Source organism: Chiroxiphia lanceolata, chromosome 3, assembly GCF_009829145.1.
Source record: "Chiroxiphia lanceolata isolate bChiLan1 chromosome 3, bChiLan1.pri, whole genome shotgun sequence".
Lineage (NCBI taxonomy): Eukaryota > Metazoa > Chordata > Aves > Passeriformes > Pipridae > Chiroxiphia > Chiroxiphia lanceolata.
The window spans coordinates 22953181-22975779 of NC_045639.1; the positions used below are offsets into that span (position 1 = coordinate 22953181).

Below are 22599 nucleotides of genomic sequence, written 5' to 3' on the forward strand. Positions count from 1 at the left end.
TATTGTATTGCATTTTATTGCAACAGAAGGTTGTCTAGGAGTCTTGATACTGATTTTCCAACCCTCATTAGGCTTGCAAGAAACATCCCCAGTTTCCCAAGGAGAGAAGATTTTTGTGGTTAATCCATCTGTTCTTACCCTGACCCATAGCTTCCAGGCCTATTGGCCGTCCTCAGCTATATTTAAATCTTGTGGAAGTCTCAAGTGTGACCCTAAGAGGTGTTTTAATGAAAAAATGATAGCTGCGTGGAGGACAGACTTCCCATCTTAAGTGACCCCCATGAGAAAAAAGTAGGCAGAATACAGGTATTTTATATAACCTGGTCAGCTGGTGGATGGCTGCAATGTGTGCTGTGCCTGCCCAGTGGGCATTGCAGGGAACAGGCAGCAGAGCTACTGTTATGGGCAGGGAGCAAAGTTTAGGAGCTAAAAAGGTCAAATCTGTAGGAATCCACAGAACAGCTCAAGAGGATTTATCTTCTACATTTCTTTCAGGAATAATTCTTGGCTCGTGCCATAAATTGTTACAGGATAAATGTATGAGAATATCAACAATGAAAGCATCTCATTCTTCTATGCTGCAGCTCATCAAAAGATCAAAATCTTGATCACTACCTGTGTCCTGAGAAGCTCGTAGCAGAGCTCATTTAATTCCAGAGAAACAGAAGTGACACACAGCCTCTATGCCTGAGGCCTGTGGCCACACAGGAAAACCAGCAGGGAGGGTTTGAGTAAAAACAAGCCTCCCTGTTTTTAACAGCAGCATGTGGATAACTGATGTTCCTGTTGTCCATATTTAAAGGAAAGGAAGGACTTACTCATAGCTGGAGCTTGGTGGCTGTGTTCTGGTTGAGCCTACTGAAATAATTGCTACCTGAACTTGGCAATCATGTTGCTTATTAGGTTAGACCAAGACTGCTACTCCTGTAGAAGTTACATTTACAGAAGCCCCCTGGAATCATCTTGTTTCCTGAATCTTTCCAAGTTGAACACTCAAACTGATTTTTTTACATGACGCCTTTTTATTATAGTTGCTGTAATACAGGGCTAGTTACTAAGATAAGCCTACACTAGTTATTCAGAGTGAAGTTGGAGATGAGGCACCTATTGACTTGAATGGAGCTGAGACTTCATGTTCAGACCTTGGTAGAACGTTAAGTTCTGATTTTACAAATTCAGCTGCTAAGACATTGAAAGCTAAGGAAATTTCTTTCATCAGCTGGATAGGAACCTGTCCGTGTTTTTTTGTAAAAATATAAGTAGCCTTGAAATGTTTTCTGAGCTAAAGGGAAGCTATCAGGGCAATGAGTTAGGAGCAGATCAGACCAAACCCTGTTGTCCCCAACCCTTTTACCTGGCTCTGCCTTGCTTGCAATGCTTGTCCTTGCAGATCTTGGCACTTTTGCCATGTTTGGGTTCCTTCAAGGGCCAGCTCCAGCACCTGTTTTTAGCTTGGTTCTCCTCAGGAAGGACACAAACTCATTATGTACAGCAGGTTGGAATCAAGGAGAGGCTGTGCCTGTGACACTGGCAGTGAGCCTCAAGCAGCTCCATGCTGTGTCTTCTGTGGGTAAGTGTACAAGGCTGGGTGGAATGCAGTTCTCTGATGGGTAGGGATATCTGGCATGGCAGGAGCCAAGCTCACACAAGGAAGGTTGAATCACATTTCATTTTAAAAAGGGGAAGAGAAGTCAAAGGGAAGTGAAGGTGTTTTGAGTGTGGTATAAAGAGACTGCTGCTCAGTTTTCTGCACCCTGGGCCATTCATTATTTCAGGACTTTGCCCTCATTTTCAAGGTTGCAAGACCTAAATTACTGTATGTGTTTTAATACATCAAATCATTGTAGATCCATTCTGATACTGTGTGGTGACTGTAGCCAGTCATGTCTGTTTTTTTGATTATGTTGGTCTCAGTGCCATTCATTCTGCATTGATATCTATGTTAGAAGAAAAGGAATTGTGCATATTTCAAATTTAACCTTCACTGCTTTTTCTAGCTATGTACACAGAATGCATCTTTTTACCACCAGATTGTTTTGGGCATTTTAAGCAGAAATAGAACTGTTAAGAAAATAAAAAGCATTATTGCTTAGATATCCCATGATTTGAGCAAGGTGTCTGACCACAAGGTCTCCAAAAATCCATTCCAGCCAAAATTAGTCTATGATTCTACACCTGACTCCTGTTTAGAAGGAATTGCCACTTCCTGTGGACCTGTGTGTGAATGCATTTCATAGCCCCATGCTGCTGGGGCTGTTTGCTGTCTCCAAGCTGGAGTATCCAAAGAAGCCAAGTCCCAGGTTGCTGCTGTGCCTAGGCAGCAGTGTGTACGTGTATGCACTGTATGTGTGGGGTTATCCACTGCTCAGAGATTCCTTGCAACACCAAAAACTTGAAGGGAGGACGTGGGGGGGTGTGTGAAATGAGGACAGGATGATAATGTTCATAGCAGAAATACCTTACAGTAATAGTTGTCAACTCCATTACTGTCAAATTAATTCTGAATTGTTGCCCATCATACACTGTTTAGCTTGAGGGAAGTGAAATGGTGGCTTTGCTTCCATGGCAGAAATGAGAGTAGCTCAGCCTTCTGAGGAGCCTTGCAGAGTGGCAAAGGAAATGTCAAATATCATCTGGTCAAAGAGTGTTTTTAAAGTCCTCCAAGGAATAGTCCTTGCTCTATACACTTTATCTCCACCAGATATATGAAGCAGAGGGAACTTTGCATTTAGGAAGTATCAACTTTCAGACGAAGCTGGGGATGTTTGGAGTTGAGGCTACATTTGGACTGAGCCAATGTAATTTGGTTTTACAGAACAAATCTGCACCTCCAAGCAGCTATACTTATGATTTGAGAGTAGCAAAGATCAGTAGATGAGACAACAGACTGAAATTCAGCATTAGCAGGCTTGATTTCTGGGTAAACAATTAACTGGGCATGTGACACAAGGCAGCTCCACGGTATTATCAGCACTCCTTCTCTAATCCAGCACAGTGAGAATCAGTGCAGCAGACCTTTTAGTCCAAACTAACTGTCTCAATATTTGCACCCTTAGGCAATATCTTGACATGTGTTTACGCACTCTGATAAATGAGATTGCATGACTATCTATGGGCGTTAATTATCTGAATAATTGAAAGAATATCTATTTAGATGCCTAGTTAGAATTAAAACGCCCAATGAAGTTTGTTTCTATCTTTGTAGTGCACATATAGCGTCTAGAGAAAGGAAAAGATAAGCATGTGCTGAAAACAAAGGAAACTGATCCCTCAGTGGACCTTAGTCACTTATTCCCTGGATGCCTCTCTATCAGGTTGCTGGTATGCCTAAATTTTGTTTCCTTCTCTCACTTGAAGATCTACAGGAGGTTTTTTGGACCCCCCAGCTTACCAAACTGAGATTTGGTCAACAAACTTTGAAGGAGACACTGGGAAGTTGCAGCACAAGTTCTGCCTCTGTGAGACAGGTAGAGGTCTTGAGAAAAATGGTAACAGTACTGAAAGAGTTTAATATGATGATCTTGTCTAGAAAGCACAGTGAAGCTGAGTGCTACCAGACCTGTACATTAATGCCAGAACTATCTTAGATGTATGGAGGGGGAGATAATGATTAGGACTTCTGATCTATTACTTTACCGATGAGAATGCTGCTGGTACTGAGAGACTTAAATGTTTCAGAGTCATATGCTTGAGTTGATTACACAAAACCTGGATTATTTTCTGGGGTCAGACAACTGCTGTTGTTGCTTAAGGCTTCACAGATTAATGGTCGTTCTACATCTTGCAAAGTTACCTTTAAGTTGCAGTCAAAAAGGAACTTAGAAATCGCGGTGACAGTCTGCACTAATTACTCTGTGTGGGTGCAAGTAGGTGCAAATATTTTGCTGCATATACATTCTGTGTGCCTGGCTAAAAACAGTACAGGACCCTCAGCAGTTGCTGGTGAGAAAACGGGTAATGGGAGCCCGGGTGTAACTGGTAGGGTAACCTCAAGGAGAGAGCAAACTCACCGGGCACGGAGTTTATAGACTACGGATTTTGCCCTCTCCCTTGCTTTCTTCCCTGGGCTCATCGCGGTGGCTGTGTGGCTCCCTGTGGCCAGAGGGAGAATCGCTTTTTCTGTGGTGAGCAACCCCCGGCGAAGATTTTATTTGCAGGGTCACATTGACATAATTCTAGGAGGTGGCACTGTAACTTTTGCCTGTTAAATGCTTCAGTCTTATCCATATAAAGCTTTGGAGCATGACTAACTAACATAATAATCACCTCTCGAAGAGAACACATTAACTCCTCGAACTCTCAAGATTAAAAGATCAAAGAGAGGGTTGGAAGATGCTGAAAAATTGAATTAGCAACTTCTCAGTATGGCAGACAGTAAGGAACTTCATGCACTCATGTGTGCTAAGGGACGAGCACCATGCCCCAGAGACCCAGGCAAAGCTGCTGTCTTCTCTGGGATTACGCCATGTAGGTACTTCTCTGAGGACAAAAGGGAATGAGCTTTGGAGAACTCTGGAGCCCTGTATTTATTCAAAGTAATATTCTGTGAATCAAATGATCTAATTAACTAAACATGCATTTGACCACAAAAAATGTTGTTATTTTTATCTGACCTTGCAAACCTGCATCAGGGTTGCATCCTTTTCTCCCTGAAACTCTGCATCTATTTTCTAAAAAATCCCCCTGTTCTTTCTGATTTAAATCATCAGTAATCTGTGTGGCTGCTCTTGAATTTTGATACTCAGAGCCTGTAATGTCTCTTCATCCTTTTTAATGATGAGATAAGCTGCTAACAGAAGTAATCAGGTTCTTTAAAATTGTACCTAAGAATGCAAGTACGAGTAAAGTTTTCTTTCTCTTTGCGAGTAGAAAAAGAGAGAGCAATTACAGATCAATGTGACCCATAAAATTACATTCCAATTTGGATTTTTATTACAGATTTCCAGGCTTCAAGCTAAGTTCAAGATGATACTGAAATCACCAAAATGGAAACAAATAAAATAGTCTCTGATTCCAAGTTTCAGCCTTTCCAAAACTGAATGAGGTCTTGTAGAAATCAGATTTCACATTCAGAGAGAGAAGGTTTCTGTGGATTTAGGTGTCTGTCTGTCACATACCACAATAATTGTTACCATCCTAATTTTGCAGGCTTGGGGACTGTGGACTGCCTGAGGTGTCAGCAGCCACTACTCTTAACTGTCTCTTTTGTACTGTAGCCACTCACAACAAATTGCCCTACTGTGTAGCACCACTGCAACATTTTGTCCCACTCTCTCTTTCCAGAAGGATGGTAGTAATCTGGAAGAAAAAAATACACCAGTAAAGGCTGCACAGATGGTTCTGTAACAGCTGATAGGTAGCTGCAGTTGCTGGTAAGTATTTTGGAGGTGACAGATAGCAAGGGCAATGAAGAATTACCAACAGCATTTAAAGGGACTCTGACAGGTCACAAAATAATCCTGATGAAATACTTAAAAATTTTTCCAGCACTAAGACTTCTTAAATGGGGGTAAATTCCCCCAAAGACAGGGATGTATCTCTCTCTCTCTCTTTTTTTTTTTTTTAGTAGAAGTCTCCTAAGTATCTTGCACAAGCCTTGTAGGAAAGAGCTTGGGTTGTAGCAGTAACCACAGCTCCAATCAAGTTGACTTTTGATGGAGTGCCAGTCATCAGTACCAACTGCAGAAGGGGCTTACTCTGGAGGCTGTTTGACACAGTGGGTAGATCTACAGGGAAAAGCCTTGGCAGACATGAGGCCAAGGACATCAGCTAGTGACTCTGTTCATACCCGGCTTGGAGACCAGAACTGTGGCCCACTAGCTGAGAATGGTGCCCAAGGCATCATGCCACGCACAGCCAGGGCTCAGGAGCCTGTGGCTACCTGGAGTCCTCTGGGAAGGTTGTTACACAATCATGGTTTGAGGCTGAAGACCTCACCTCTTTGTTATGCTACCATGTTTAAAATCTCAGCCATGTCTCTCTCCCATTTTCTGCTGCAACGCATGTCAACAGAAGCAGGAGGGAGGCTGTGTGCCACCTGGACTTGCTAAACAGCCAGATTATCCCAAATTATTGGATGTACGATTAGACAGTTGTCATGAAAGATCAAGAACCCCTTAGATCTTGGGTACATGTGAAAAAAAAAAAGGAGTTTGTATAACTTAAACATGAGAACCTACAGCCCTATTAACATCAGTTGGAAGGACATTCTCTTGGACTTGACATACCCAAGACTATGGCCTTCTGCATAATCCCAGCAGGCTGACAGGATGATTGTCAGCTTGAAGGGCATGAGGTTTCTAAACACAATGGCATCCTTTAAGAACAAAGGGTTATGGTTGCCCTACCTCTGGAAACCTGACATGCAGCAGAGGTTTTTAAGGCAGTTGGGCCTTTCAGCAGCAGAAGATATCTATACAGCCAACATCTTCTACAAAGACATTTCACCAGCTTGGAGGCTTTCATGGTGGGCCTTGGGGTCTTTCAGGTGGGTGAGTCATTCCATCAACTTTTGTCTGTCCCCAGATGAAATTCATTCCTCCCCAGAAAAAGTCTCTAAACTCTGAGACAACATTAAGGAGTGGGAGCAAAACACAGGCTAGCCACTTTTCCTGTTTCCCACTCATCCTTAGCAGTGGGTTTAGCACAACATGTTGTCAACTGGTATGGCAACCAGACATGATTCTGAGATAATACTCCCTCAAACATTAAGCAGTGAGTGACAAGAATGGATGTTGGTCTAGGATGCTGTCTTAGGATCTTGTCCTCACTTGAAATTCACAGTCATTCCTGATGCATTTAGCTTCTTTAGACAGCTCTGATCTTTTTATAAGTGCTCTTGCTCTGTTTGAGTGTCCACTCCATCCACAGATAGTTGAAGCATAGGCATCTGCCATCTGTGACTGAATTATATCCCTATTGGACATTTTACTTAAGCACTCTGAGGTGCCTCTAATTTCTATTGATGTAGTCCAGCTTTTCCAGGAAAGGCTGACAAAAGATATTTTTATTTGGATATAAAACTGCCCTGCGTTGCAGTGACTTTTTTCCCCTGTGTTCTGTCACAAGGCTGAGGGAAAATAACTGAACTGAATAGGTAATCCCCTGGAAAGTGATATCAGTCCTGAGTAGAGATCTTTCATGCAGCAGGTTCTTCCTCTGGTCACAGATATTTCCAGGTAGCTTTTGACATTTTCTGTTGTTGGATTTGCCGAGTGCCAAAATAAGTCCCCTCTGAACATGACAGGAACAGCTTCACTGACCTGGAAAATCACGATCTGTTTCTTCTCTTCCCCTTGGAAGATTAGCTGTGAACTTCCCATGCTGCCACCAGCAGCCAAGTCTCGCTGTTTGGCAAGTTGTGGTAGGTAACATGAATCATAGTGCTATGGCCTTAGTGCTGAGCCTGCTTAATGCCTATGGCTATATAGAAACTGTAAAAGTTCTCCAGTCTGTGATCCCAGGTGTCTTTAGTTTTCTCACTGAAGCATTCTGAGCCTGATTTCCCTGTCCTAGCCTCATACCTCGTCTCTGCAGTGAGCTTAATGTATATCTTGGCAACACATCAGTATCCTCTGAGAGGATAAATCAGACTTGCTACAGGATGGCATTCAGGATCATGGGTGAAGAATAGAAAAGTCAACTACACTGTGAGCATTGGAGAATCCTACATTAAAGGGCTGTGCTACTCTTAAGAAACGGCCCAACTAATTCCCACTAAAGGCAAACAAATTTTTGGTTGTATAAGATGCATACATACATGTATATACATACAGAGGTAGATAGGTAGATAGATTGATATGTGTAGATACACTTTTGTTTTGAAGTGCTTCTTCTCAAGATATTTCTGTATAAACAAAATCTGATGCAAAGGACAGGATGTTTCTTCGATTTTTTAGTCCTTCATGTAAAAACTTGACCTGCTGTTGAATTTATTTTATGCAGGTTTATGTTTTCCTCTTTTAAATGGTTTGTAATGCAAAACCATGAAGGTACAGCTGCTGCAACAAACTCCCTTATTGAAGCTTGCCTTGCTGCACACATTGCTTTTGGACTCTCACTTGGCTTTGAATGCAAACATTACAAAAGATGAAAACTATCATGGTCTTAAGCACTATAATTAATGCTGCTAATTTTTGTTCCTTTGCTGTCCTGTCCACAGCTGTGTTTTGCAGAATTTCTTCAATGAACACGTTCCTTGTTTCCCTCACAAAGCAATAGAGGAAAAGTAGTGAGAAATGTTACCCTCTGGTACTTTTTAGAGTCTTTCTGTCTAATATGCCACTATTTTTTATGGTTTTGTTAATCTTATGTATGAGTTTTGACATTAAAGTCAGTAACCAGAACAGTAGAAAAAAAATGGTGTCATCTGTGTACAACAATCCTGGGTAAATTTAAAATTTCTGGGCATGGATCAAATGAGCGAAAGTGAGGAAAAAAACCCAATGTGCATAAAGACATGTAAGCACAAATGCAATTGAATATTAAAAAACTCAAACTACTTATGTGGAGAAAATGAGCTAATATAAAGCACATCTCAGTCACTCCAATATTTATAATTCCTCTAGTTGTCATGTAAAAGCATTCTTAAGATATCTTACCTTGTTAATATTAAGTACTCAATTCCTCCTTTTTGCTAGACGACTTGGGCACATTTCTGAGAACCTGAAATATGATTTTACATGTCTTTCATCTCTTTGAACAGAAACCTCAAGATTTTTATCAGCTATTTTTCTAATTATTTTTATAAAGAACATATATTTTTCATTATTTATCATCTGTCTGGTTTTATTTTCAATACTTTTCCTATTGAGCTTCTTTAAGGCTTCTGAACCTATGCAATCTCCTCTGATGGGAAAGCAAAAAAATAGCTGCCAGAAACATAACTGAATTTGCTACAGTACTTTACTATACTTTTTTGCTATCTATCTGTATAAGTATACTGTGTTGGGCTCCCACAGCAAAGTGTTAGCCATTTATTTTTACCTATTTCCACATGAAAAAAAAAAAAAATCTTCAGAGAAATATCAAATTGCCTACCATAATTTTTATCTTCAGCCTTTAATATTTTGTCAGATGACTAGGCCCTGGAATAAGGGAAAGGGTACTCCTTACAGCACAAAGGAGAGATGTCACCAAAACTGACAAACTTTGGTGGAGAACTACAGAGCATTTTTTTTTTTTGTTTAAGTTTTGGGAAATTATACGGGCCATTTGATGTAAAAAAACAAAAGCAGAATAAAATATTAGAAGCAATATTATAAGTAGGCTATTGAAAACTATTCGGTGGCTTTCAAAGACCTGAAGTCAGTACATGTATTTTCAAGACTAGAAGTCTGAGAGTTGCTCCTGAACTAGAGACCAGAGTTGAAAATACAATACCCGACAAAAGAGGCCTCCATTTAAAATTCAGTGTATATTTTTTGAATAATTGGCATCTGGGTTCACTTATATGGCCATATGTAAGAGAAAAAAAGTGCTATAACTCTTATAAGTGTGAAAATCAGACAGAAAGAAAATGGAGTGCCTGTTGAAAATTTTAATGACCACTTTTAGAAATGCATTTTTCTCAAAATTAGCCAGTTCTTAAAAATAGGTATAATAAAAAGTAAAACTACTCTGCTGCTGGTTTTTAAAGCATGACATTTTGACATTTCTGTGATTCAAACCAACCTTTCTAAAGAAACTTTCAAGATAGTCCCTAGACAAAACACAGTATTGAAAACCTACCCTATTTCTTCTGAAATATAAATAGAAGGGCTCCCATTGATAACAGTGGGAATGCATGATGACCTTTTGCTAATTTGAAAGTACAGAAGTTTGAAACTGAGATATCTGAAACCAGAAATTAAGCTTAGAGCTGAATAATACATACTGTACTGCTTGTCCTTTTTATTGTATAATGCCATAATTTATTTACTATGCTAATGGTGTGTGTGAGGATTTTCTTTTAAGATAATTGAAACCGGTGATGGAAATGAACCCTTTAGATCACCCTGTTCCTCATTAACAACAAAACTAAAATGTCTTTACACTGTATAATTCATTTGCTCATTTTTTCCTGTAATGAACAGACATTATCTACAGATAGAAAGCTATAGGATTTTTATAATGGACAGCAGGAGCTTTTGTGCCTCCTGATGATGAAAGTAAAGGTTTAGATGTTTCTAAAGACTAGTAGAAGAATATTGCATAAATATTCAGTAATACCATGACAACTACTCCCCTCAAACCTATTTCAAAGCCTGAAATAAAATTGGGAAATAATTGAGGCCGTATGGAGATGCACTATGAGGAACTACTCTGTCCTGTTGCTGAACTTCTAGGTCAACAAATACAACTGTTCCCCTTTGCATCTCATTCAGGAAAGGTGTCCCTGCACACGACAGGGGGTTTGGAACTAGATGATCTTTAAAAGTCCCTTCCAACCTAGGCCATTCTATGATTCTATAATTATACAAGTGTGTTACAATTCTTTGCTGAAGAACTAGGAGTTCTTGTTTCAGTCACAGCCACTTCCACATGGAGAGAGATTAAATTGAATCCAGAACTGCACCCTGGCATCACTCCAGAATTACCATAAATGATGCTAGAAAATACACTACATGCTTCTTAAAATTTCTATAATATTATTAGTATATTGAGATGTTATTCAGTGCCATTTAATGTAACCATAGTATTTACTGGCTCAATGTTAGGATATGAACCCACATATTCTTGTTTTCAAATTTTGCATTTTAAGCCATTACATTATTGGGCTTATTTTCAACAGGAGGTTTGGATATGGTATAACACAGGTGTTCATATGTGGTGTGACAGTATAGCTGCCATAAGTTTTGGAGTTTTTAATGAATGATTTCTTGAAGAATCATGAGGAATTTTCATCACAGTTTTAAAGGACAATTCTCACAGAACATGCTGAGTTGGAAGGGACCCACAAGGATCATTAAGTCCAACCCTTAGCCCTGCACAGGACCACCCCCAAGAGTCACACCACACACCTGACAGTATTGTCCAAACACTTGTTGAACTCTGTCAGGCTTGGTGCTGTGACCACTTCCCTTGGGAGGCTAATCCAGTGTCCAGCCACCCTCTGGGTGAAGAACTTTTCTCTGATATCCAACCTAAACCTTCCCTGACACAACTTCAGGCCATTCCTTCAGGTCCTCTCACTGGTCACAACAGAGAAGAGATCAGTGCCTGCTCCTCCTCTTCCCCTCACAAGGCAGCTGTGACTGCAATAAGTACAGAAGAGACTGATATTTTAAATAGTTTGAGGTTTTTTTAGCACTTCTCAGTATTAAAAAAACTCTGCTAAGATCTTCCAATGTTCTGTTGCTATCTGTTCAATAGAAGTAAGTTTTTCAGGAAATGTTACTTTTAATGGAAAAAAGTGTATTTTCCTGAGGAGCTATGAGGATGTGAGTAATTTTTCCATACCTTCAGGCCTGGTGGTTTATCTGATCAGGAAGAAGGAAAGGAAAGGGGAAAAAAGGGGAAAAAAGGGGAGACAGAAAGGGGAAAAAGGGAAAAAGAGAAAAAAAAGGAAAAAAGAAAGAAAAAAGGAAGAAAAAGGAAAGAGGAGAAAGAAAAGGGGGTAAAAGGGAAAAACAGGAAAGAAGGGAAAGAAAGGGGGGAAGAGAAAAAAGAAAAAATGGGGAAAAAAGAAAGCAAAAGAGAGAAAGAGAAAAGAGAAAAAAAGACAGAAAGAGAGGAAAAAGGAGAGAAAAGGAGGAAAAAAAGAAAAAAACACACCAGAAAAAAAGGAGAAAAAAACAAAAAAAAGGAGAAAAAAACAGAAAAAAGAGAAAAAGGAGAAAAACATACAAAAGAAAAAAGAAAAAAAGAAAAAACGAAAAAAAGAAAGAAAAAAGAAAAAAGGAAAAAAGGAAAAAAGGAAAAAAGAAAAAGGAAAAAAGAAAAAGGAAAAAAGAAAAAGGAAAAAAGAAAAAGGAAAAAAGAAAAAGGAAAAAAGGAAAAAAGGAAAAAAGAAAAAAAGGAAAAAAGAAAAAAAGAAAAAAAGAAAAAAAGAAAAAAGAAAAAGGAAAAAAGGAAAAAAGAAAAAAGAAAAAAGAATAAAGGAAAAAGGAAAAAGGAAAAAAAAAAGAAAAAAGAAAAAAAGAAAAATGAAAAAGAAAAATGAAAAAAAGAAAAAGAAAAAAGAAAAAGAAAAAAAGGAAAAAGAAAAAGGAAAAGAAAAAAGGAAAAGAAAAAAAAAAAGAAACCCGAAAAGAATAAAGAAAAAAGAATAAAGAAAAAAGGAAAAAGAAAAAAGGAAAAGGGAAAAAGAAAGAAAAAATAAAAAGGAGAAAAAAGGAAAAAGGGGAGGAAAAAGGGAAAAAAGAGGGGGAAAAGAGGAAAAATGGTGTGAGGAGGGCGTGCCGCAGGTGCCCCGCGGGTGGGGCCCGACGGTCCCTCGCAGCTCTCGCGATGCCCCTGGCCCCGCCCCCAGCGGTAACGGCCGTACCGGCCCGACCGCGGCGCGCGCTGTTTACGGCGGCGCAGCCAATGGGCGGGCGGGGCACGCGCGCGGCGCGGCCAATGGGCGGGCGGGGCGGTGCGTTTGAACGGCGCGGGCGGTGCGGCGGGTCTGGGGGCTGCGGGGCGGGCGGGCTGGCCGAGTCAGGGCCGAGCGGAGCCCAGCGGGGACTGAGCCTGCGCTCTGTCTGTGCCCGCCATGCCCGGCCGCCCCGACGACTACGAGGTGCTGCTCACTATCGGCGCCGGCTCCTACGGGAAGTGCCGCAAGGTGCGCCGCAAGGCCGACGGCAAGGTGAGGAGGAGGAGGAGGAGGAGGAGGCGGGGGTAGCGCGGCTGTGCCGTTGCCGCGGGTCCCAGCCCGGCGCTGCCGCCTCTCTGAGATACGCGAGCGAGCGGCTCTGGAAGCCACTCTCTCTTCCCCTTTCGAGGCTCTGGCCGGCGTCCCAGCCGCTCCGTAAGGTGTTTCTTCCTCCCCAGATCTTGGTATGGAAGGAGATGGACTATGGCTCGATGACAGAGTCAGAGAAGCAGATGCTCGTTTCGGAGGTGAACCTGCTGAGAGAGCTGCGGCACCCGAACATCGTCCGGTATTACGACCGGATCATCGACAGGAGCAGCACGACCCTGTACATCGTGATGGAGTACTGCGATGGGGGAGACCTGGCGAGCTTGATTGCCAAGTGCTCAAAAGAAAGGCATGTGAAATCTGTTTGTGGCACGCTTGGAATATCTTACACGAGGTGTCTTGGCCAATCCAGAGAGAAAGGGAATGCATCTCAACTTCTGAGCAGTTTCGGGTTTAACCCCTTGGACCCAACAACTCTTCTCAAATGTGAAAAGTTTTGTACAAAATTACAACAGTGTTGGGAATTGTGCTATTGGATGCACCATCAGGCTGGATGTCAGTGCTGAAATAGTAAAAAAACCCCCAAAGCCGAGGTCTCTTGTGAGGCAGAAGCTGTTGAGGGGTTTCTGGCTATACATAGGGTTGTAAACATAAAGAGCAAATCCTAGCTCTTGTAGACAGACTCCTTGGTCTGCGGGTTCTGGCTTCCCTGTCAGTAAAACTACCTGGACCCTGTGTTTTATTAAAACACCAAAATACCTGGAAGGGAAAAATAATTATGAACAGTGTGAAAAGCTACTTTATGTACTTGCATATAAAGCCTGGGGAGACATCAAGTTGATAAGGCTTCACCTTGGTCTAATTTTAGACTTAGAAGCCTACTTAAGTATAGTATCAGTTTTCACGTTTCATGTTAAAGAAGTACCTGACTCCACCTCTGTTACTTTGTGAGAATAGTCTAAAATAGTACCGCAGCTGCCCAGCAACATCAGTGTTCTCATTTCAGGAAGGTTATATTAAAAATCAGCCATTTCTTGGCTCTGTTATTGGATGTTGCTTATTATAAACAGCTGACAATGTACTTAAGTCATCAAGGGACTGATACCATCACAAAAGGATCAAATTGATATTTGTGTTGAAAGTAATGAAAATGCTGTGTATACGATAGACTGTTTGGGCGAGGAAGGAAATGCTACAGGGATTTTGCAACAAAAGTATAAATGTCTTTCAACATAGTTGCAGTAATTTAAAAAAAAAAAAGTCAAGTTTAAAAATAGAATGCATAGATACCTGTTACTGATAGTGATTGTTTCAGTGATGTTTTATAAGAGGTGTGTTAAAAAAGTTACAAAACTAACACTGACAGCAACTACTTGAACTGATGTACGTTCAAAAACTCTGTTTGTTAAAAAATATGTTCATCTTCCAGGCATTTCTTGGAAGAAAGCTTTGTTCTCCGAGTATTGACTCAATTAACGTTGGCCTTGAAGGAGTGTCACAGACGGAGCGACGGTGCAGTCACTGTGCACCGTGACTTAAAACCAGCAAATGTCTTCCTGGATGGCAAACAGAATGTGAAACTTGGAGATTTTGGACTGGCTAGAATATTACATCATGACACCAGCTTTGCCAAAACATTTGTTGGAACTCCATATTATATGTCTCCAGTAAGACCTCCCTTCTATACCTTATCTTCCCTTTTGCCCCTCCAAGGTGTTTTTTCTACAGTGTTGATTCCAGAGTCCGTGAATGTTTGGGATGTTTTAATGAAGACTTAGTAGTTTGAAATACAGGTGACTTTTTTCATAGACTGTGTATGTTCTGAACACAAGGTTATTTTGCAGTTATTTTCATCTCCTTTCTTCCCCCCATAGTCAACTGCCTTCTAATTAAAGTTACTCTTCACTGTATAAGTTTTGTTTTGTTCTTGGGATATTACAGCTGTTGTAGTATATTGAAAAGGAACAGGGAATCTAGAGAGCTTTTATGTTTTGTAGTGCTTAGGTAAAGAGCTTAAGTTACCTCTTGATGGTAGGATTTTAATTTGTAGTGAAATGAGGAGAAATTACTTACTGCCCTGATATAATGCATTTCTTTGGGAAAAGATTAATTTTAACTGAAATAGAGTTGTATCAACTAAAGGTTGGTGCAACATGTGAGTCTTCTGCAGTGGAGTACTGCCACAACTTATTAAAATCCTGCTAGTATGATTAAATGTGGAGATTAATTAAGATAGAATCTTAGAAGTAACCCCAGTAAGTAATGACTTAATTCAGGTTTGAACAGTAGCTGACTATCCTGCATTAGTGGAACACTGTCTTCTTTAATAAAACTAAGATTGTTCTCTTTCCTTAGGAACAAGTGAACCACATGTCATACAATGAAAAATCTGACATTTGGTCTCTAGGATGTCTTCTGTATGAACTGTGTGCTCTCTCGTAAGTATGGTAGTGTGATAATGAATATAGAAACATAGTTGTTAATGCAGGTATGATTAAATTTTGTATAAATGATAGCTTAAAGGTTTCAGGGTCTAGTCCTAGACTTTTATTTCTGTATCTGTCTTGACATTAGGTAGTGAAAACAAACCCTTGATTGCAGCTTTTTAGTCTGATACTTTTTTCTGAAAATACATTCTGTGAAACCAGGGGAAGAATCCAGAAAAATTTTTCTTTTTCAGGCCTCCATTTACAGCTTACAACCAAAAGGAACTGGCAGAAAAGATAAGGGAAGGGAAGTTCAGAAGAATACCCTATCGTTACTCAGAGGAGTTGAACGAACTTCTCAAACAGATGCTGAATGTAAAGGTACGAATCAATTACTAATGTTTGCAGCTGGAATTTGAAGTAATACTGAAATACTAGATTTTCTTCTCAATTACGAAACAAACCAACCTGAAGCACTGGTTGCTATCACCTTGTCACTGGCAGTGTCACTTGTAGGAAAAGGAGGGAGGAGTTGTGCTCTGAGTCCATGGGGAAAAAAGGGAGCAACTCAAGCTTTATGCCAGGTTCACAGGATGCGAAAAGGCTGCTTCAGTATTGGCTTATACAGGATTTCCTAAGAGCCTGCTTACTGAGATCTTATAATTTCAGGTTTAAAATGGTTCTAGTGTGTTTGGAAGTTGGAAGGGGTTGTTTTGTCTTCACTTTGGGTTTTGCTTTATATGGCTAATGTGTAGCTTGCTCCCCACTGCTGGCATGAGGGTGTTGAGAAGAATACTGCATGGGTGCTTGTTACAACTTGTCCCAAGTCTCCAGCAGGTATGGATCCTTCAGGAATCAAGTGACAGGCAGAGATGCAGAGTGATATCTCCAGAATCTACTGACAATTGTCTCTGTAGGCTCACCCGCCCCTTTCAGGCTCTGAAAGGAGTGGGTGCCTGGGCTGGGAGAGACAGACTTGTGGCTCTGGATCTGAAGGCTAGTAACAGACTCCTCCCTTAGCTTTTGTCAACTGGTTGTGCTACCCCTTCCTAACTCCATTTTTTTCCAACCTCTTCACTGTATAATGCCTCAGCTGGTCTTGCTTGGGAATCTCTGGCCTTAATGTTTCTTGGTTACAGATGGAATCTATTGGTAATGTCTTTCCTTTAGGATTATTGCCGACCTTCCGTTGAAGATATTCTGCAGCACCCCTTGATAGCAGACTTGGTGACAGAAGAACAAAAGCAGAATTCTGATAGAAGATGCTGGAGATCATGGGAGCCGGAGAGGCTGCAGTACTCGGATGCTGCAGCGAATGAGCTGAAACGGAAGGAACAACAATTACAGGAGCGAGAAGAAGCCATTAAAGAGAGAGAACAACGCTTGGAGCGTATGATTTTCTACTTTGGGAAGGGGGGACAGTGGGATTCTGATTCAGTTGGAGGAAGGAAAGGTAGACAGTTTTCACAACCCTCATTTTAATGCACTAGGATATTGTACTCCTGCATTCAATACTAGAATTGTGTCTAAAGACCAAAGCAAGAATGCTTGGGGCTTACTCATTGTGTACTAGGTTTTTTTTTTTTTTTTAAGTTATGAAGATATAATTGGCAGTTTAGATATGGCAGTCTGGTTTGTGAAGATTATTAAACATGAGTGGCAATTAGGAAAGTATACAGAAAAATAGGGTTTGAATATATTGTTCCTCACTGTGCCATGTAGGTTGCTTTTCACCCACTGTGTAAGTTAGCATTGGCTGTACTAACATGTAACCTAAGGTGAGCCTGATGTTGGAGAAAAACATCTTTGAGTAAACTGTAAACTGCTTTTATAAAAGCTGCACTCTGTAGGGAGCTTGCCTGTGAATCTGTATAGATGGTTGGTCCTCAGGTGCTGGGATTTCCTGCCCACATAAAATGTCTTTGCATAGGCAGTAGGCTCTGCAATACAGTTTTTAACTATATTTATTTTTTTTCTGAGCCTGAATGACATCTGCTGATGTTGTAAACAGTGTGTTTAGTTATAGCTAAATTATAGTATCTGGCATATAAATAGTCATGTGTGCCGTGAGTTAATGTGCAGAATAGAAAGCTGCTCTGGCTTTGTTGTTGCAGATATGTCAAAGTTTGGGAACAAAAGCATGCCTGGCATTTCAGCGTACTCATCCAGTGCTTTACTAGTGCATTGATAAAGGTGTATCTACACAGCAGTTACCTTTGTTTAGAGCCATAGAATCAGAAATATGTGTGCAGCTCGCTATTGCTGCTGTCTTTTCCTGCAAGAAAAACCCATCATGCACAATCACTCTAACATTTTAACACAACATACTATCACATATTTCTACTTCCAGAGAGAGAACGGGAGCTCTGTGTGCGAGAGAGACTGGCAGAGGACAAACTTGCTAGGTATCTTACTAACCTATAATTGTCTATATTATAGACTCTACAATCTAACAACAGAAAGCTTAAATTTCTCTTTCTAAAACAGAGCTGAAAGCCTGATGAAGAGCTACAATCTCCACAAGCAGCAGCGGGCGGTAACTTACGCAGATGGTCCAGGTATGCAAATACGCCAGAATGCACTTGCCCAGATAAATGTAGGCTGGTATGACCAGAGGAATGTCCCTGATGCTCAACATGCTGTACATAGTCCCATCAGGGCAACACAAAGCCCAGTTATCGCTGCATGCTTGGAAAGAGACTTTCGATTTTCTGCTTTGCAAAAGGACTTCAGGAGTGATGCTCAGTCATAGGTCTTTGAGTTACCTCACTCAGTCTTTTGCACTGCAGTCTTTTGCTGTTTTGGAAATTAGGTTCTTGTGGCAAGCTAAGGGAAGTGCCTGTTTGTAACCCAAGCCTTTCTCAGAGCTGTGCTTATTTTACATGTGAATGTCTTTTTATAGACCTTTGATTTAGTTAATTTTAATAAAATTGCGTATGTCTAATCAATTCAACTTTCATTAAACTTCCAAAAACTTCAGTGTGGGAAATATTATTTGTCGCAAGTGACCCAGCTGTGATTGGTGCATCATATAATTTATAAAGAATGCAAACTGCTATTATAGGAAAAAAAAAAAACAGATTTGAAAATTGTGCTATAATGCTTCCTACCTCCTTCTAGTCCAGTTGGTTTTACAGTAATATTTGACACTGACTTTGGCCTTGGTTGTTCAGTCCTCACTATCAGAAGAGGTACTATCATCTGTTCATTGCACCCATCTTTTACTATTAGAAATTATTCAAGTCTCTAAATGCATTTTGAAGTAGTGGTAGGAATAGTGAACAACTAAGTCAGACGGAGTACTGACTGTAGGACAAAGACAGATGAACACCCTTTAACATGAAGCAACACTCTCTTCCTTTAGTTTGGTCCAATAAAGCAAGATAAGCATATCCCTGCCTCCAATACAAATAAAACTGAAGTGGCTTTTTTTTTTTTCCTAAGAAGTGCCTATCACAGCAAGCACAAGCAAAATGCCCCTAGAATTGAGTGGTACTTGAGCTATTTCTAACACTTCTGTCAACTTTGAGAATTCCACCTGTCTCTCAACATAGTGTCTGACTTGGATATGTTAAAGAATTTAATTTGAGAATAAACTTGCTTTTGGCTTTTTGATGTTGCATCTAACACTGGATGACTGAAGGCAAATGAGCTTCAGCTCTTGCTTCTGTTCTCTCCTGCATCTCCCACCCTTTTACATAATATTTTGACCTTATCAGGAGTTTTTAAGACAGATAAAACTACTTTGGGCAGTTAATACTTCAAGATAGATAGTGCAGAAAAGTAAACATAGTTACTACAAGACTGATCAAATCTTGCAGTATCTGTAGACCACTTGGTTTGCTACTCTTCCAATTCATTCCATGGTGCTCTTGCAGTACTGTTTCTGAAATTCTCCCTGTTCTTGTACAAATGGATGGAGTGTTTCTCCAGTAGGGTACCAAGATCACTTGCTTATCTTCAGTTGCTCATCTTACTATATTTTTAACAACTGTATTGCCTCTCACATATCTCTTAGATCCCTAGTTTCTCCTTGAAGTCTGTTGTGTGATTTACTTCACAGTAAAATGGAATACCAAAAATTCTGTTTTTTAAGATAGTGACCTAGACACTATCCTATTTTACAGGGATAGTAATTTTTCTAATTTTTAGGAAATGATTTAATGTTAAAACAGATCTGACTTACTGCTATGAAACTATAAAATGCTGAAATATTCACTGGCTTCTTCAGTTCCTTCTTGCTCTTTTGTGCTTATTGCATCCTTGCTGTAGCTTAATAAATTGAAAATTAGGGCTTCAACAGTGTTAAGATTAGAATAGTTAGAATTTTGATTAAATAAAAATAAAAATCACACCTTAAATTGAGTATTGTGAAGTTGGCTCTTATGAGAGGCAACTCAGCTGTTATGATAGCTTTATATGGTAGTCTTTGTACTCTTGGGTCATTATACCCGCCTTTTGATTGTGGCATGCTATAGGTTGCACTATGAAAATTCCTGTTCCAGAGGCTGCAGTGAAAGTAACTTGTTAATTTTTAATGCACCTGAACTCATTACTCATCAAGTCAGAGCCTTATTTTTTACCCCATTGGCTTAGTACAAAGACAGAGTTGGAACAATGTGGGTAATGTAGAAAGATCACTGGACAGGTTGGGTGTGCCCCTGCTACGAAGGAAACACAATTTCTTTTCAGTATCTGAGAGCCTACTTCTCTATTTTCTTTTGGAACTGAACTATGTTACTGTTTCATTTCTGTCCTTCAGAAGAAACATCATATCTTTTCTCCTTATGTCAACTAATATTCCCTTTGGTGTTCGGATGTGCACCTAAAAACTACTATGGCATATATCCTTCTACCACAATAACTTAAAAGCCTTGTTTTAATTTTTCCTCAAAAAATAGAATTTTTTCTCTTAACTGATATAAGTTTAATTAGATCCCTCAAAGCCATAGGAAGATGACATGGGCAACAGGGGTAAATGCAATAGATGCTGGAAGATGCACTAATTCAGTACTTCCTTTTTGATTTTAGATAACCCACTCCTACTTCCCTTTTCTACAACCAAGAAGAATGTACACTTTGATGGAAGTGAAGAGAAAGCTGTGTCTCCTAATAATATGGAAAACTATCTGTTTTCTAAAGACAAAAGCTCTGATCTCAAAAAACGTCTGTATGCTGCAAATCTACGAGCTCAAGCACTGTCTGAACTGGAAAAAAACTATCAACTAAAGAGCAGACAAATCTTGGGCATGCGTTGAAACTGTAACAGATCTGTTTATCTTTTAAAAGATGATTAAATGTATAGGAAGATCCTTGTGCCTCCCTCTTTTAAGCTAGAACCTACTGAAAAATGATTTTAACAGTTTTTGTACAAACTCTTAGTTTGTGACAGGTAGTTTGTGATAAAAGCATAAGATGTTATATTATGAAAATAGGTATTTTATACTAATTGTATTATTAAAGAAAAAGTATTTTGGTCCTCCTCTTTACCCTACATTACTCTTCTGGAAATATAAAGAATGAATATATATAAATGATTTGTTTAAAATCTGATGTGAAAAACTTCAGGTGAAAAATGTACAGAGTTTTGCAATCTGTAGGTTAAAATGATGCTGTTTGTAATGCACAGTTATTGATAAAGGAAATATTGATATTCTGTACATGTGGAAAAGCAGTGACTTTTTTCTGTGCTTGTAAATGTTTTCCAAAAAAAGAGCAAAAAGATTTTACGCTGTCTTCCTACTAAGTAAGTGACCTATCAAAGCAGGCTACTTTAAATTTAATGTCTCTGATTAGTGAGTGTGATGGGTCAGCATAACTTAAATTATGAGTTTATATTCCTTCTGCCTGAGCAGTTTAATGTCTTGTCCATTGGTTCCTTCAGGGCATGGCATTTGAAATAACACCGTTGCTTTGCCTTGAAACCGTATTAAAAACTGATTCCCTAAGACTGCAGTCCAGGATGGGACACCATCCTGGATATTAGCATCTGTGCTTTGCAGAGGAGCTGTCGTGCTTTGAATAGTGAATCCTTATTTTCTTGAAGCTTATGAGGTATCTCCATTTTACCCTTAACAATTCTCTGCCAGAGTAGCAGTTGCTCACTTAAGGTGGTGTAAGTTTCATGAACTAACTCAGACTCATGAATTTAAAAATATCCCTTGAAACTGTAATGTTCGGCATATGTTTTATATAAAGATTTTTTTTCTCTCCCTGTTGAAATGCCACAAAACATACATTCTTAGAAACAGTTTGTTTTCAAAACATTTTTTTCTTTATTGGGCTATGGATGGTATCTAAAGAGGTATTCAAGATGGTTTTTACTTCATAAGAGAGAATCTTGTTTGAAACATCAATTTGATTTGACGTACTAGACGATCTTAAAGGTCCCTTCCAACCCAAACCGTTCTATGATTTGCTGATGGACAAGTACTTGTGTCACCGAACAATAGTTCTGCACTAGCTGATTCTTAACCACCCAGCAGAACTTACCGTATTTGCTTGCGTAGAGGTTACTGTTTTCACCACAACCTTTTCTTAAAAGAATTAGAACAGGACTATTTTATTTGCTAGTCTAAAATTGCCACCATTCTGGTGGCCATTCCCCAGCAGTAGGTGTGGTGGAAATGTCTGGCAGGTGTATATGCACAGCCAGAGTAGCTGTGCCATGTGAATCAGTGCAGGTTTCCTTCTGCATTTTTTCATGTTGCTGAAGCTTCTCCCATATGTGTGGAGGATGAATCCTTGCTTTCTCACCATGTTTGTACACTCAGATTTTTCTGCTCTGTGCCTCAATCAGAAGACCTGCAATGCATTTCTACCAGCCTTCGTGTGCATGACCTTTATGAGGGTATAACTCATAAAACATTAAAGGGTAGGATATACAGTGGTGTGAGTCCAATCTGAAAAAATATGTATGATGCAAGAATGTTGCATACTTTGTTATCTGTAAAATTGCAGGTATCAACTAGTGAAAGGAGGAAAGCAAGCAGCCAAGAAAATAAATTAATAATTAATAAGTCCTGAAAGGTCATATCCATATAATCATAGAATAGCCTGGGTTGGAAGGGACCTTAAGGATCACCTAATTCCAACCTCCCTGCGATGGATAGGGACACCCTTCACTAGACCAGGTTGCTCAGAGCTTTGTTCAACTGGGCCTTGCACACTGATGGGGACCATCCAGAGAACATCCACAGCCCTTCTGGGCAACCTGTTCCAGTGCTCACCACCCTCACAGCAAAGAATTTTTTTCCTAATAACTAATCTAAACCTATTCTCTTTCGGTTTGCAGCCATTCCCCTTTGTCCTATCACTACATGCTCTTGTAAAAAATACCTCTCCATC

The 22599-nt window shown here is 39.8% G+C and overlaps 1 protein-coding gene and 1 long non-coding RNA gene across 2 annotated transcripts in view; one reads left to right on the plus strand and one right to left on the minus strand.

The window, feature by feature from the left end:
• LOC116784318 overlaps nucleotides 1-11557 on the minus strand; it is a 24488-nt gene extending 12931 nt beyond the window's left edge. Inside the window, exons 1-2 of the long non-coding RNA XR_004356024.1 lie at nucleotides 11440-11557; nucleotides 8601-8664 (exon numbers count right to left, since the gene is read on the minus strand). This is a non-coding gene — a long non-coding RNA (uncharacterized LOC116784318). The remainder of the gene's footprint in view (nucleotides 1-8600; nucleotides 8665-11439) is intronic.
• Nucleotides 11558-12586: 1029 nt separating this feature from the next.
• Nucleotides 12587-20731, plus strand: NEK2 (NIMA related kinase 2). The gene is made up of 9 exons (XM_032682823.1): nucleotides 12587-12772; nucleotides 12958-13175; nucleotides 14256-14493; nucleotides 15182-15264; nucleotides 15507-15633; nucleotides 16423-16642; nucleotides 17603-17657; nucleotides 17740-17810; nucleotides 20284-20731. Exons 1-9 carry the CDS (start codon nucleotides 12677-12679, stop codon nucleotides 20508-20510), a joined length of 1335 nt encoding a protein of 444 aa, XP_032538714.1. The 5' UTR covers nucleotides 12587-12676; the 3' UTR covers nucleotides 20511-20731.
• The last annotated feature ends 1868 nt before the right edge of the window (nucleotides 20732-22599 follow it).

Bases quoted from the DNA above. Each gene is read 5' to 3' on its own strand.
- NEK2 (XM_032682823.1), top strand. From the start codon at position 12,677: ATGCCCGGCCGCCCCGACGACTACGAGGTGCTGCTCACTATCGGCGCC. The intron at 15,265-15,506 runs GTAAGTATGGTA...TTTCTTTTTCAG, and splicing joins TATGAACTGTGTGCTCTCTC to GCCTCCATTTACAGCTTACA. The intron at 17,658-17,739 runs GTATCTTACTAA...TTTCTAAAACAG, and splicing joins GCAGAGGACAAACTTGCTAG to AGCTGAAAGCCTGATGAAGA.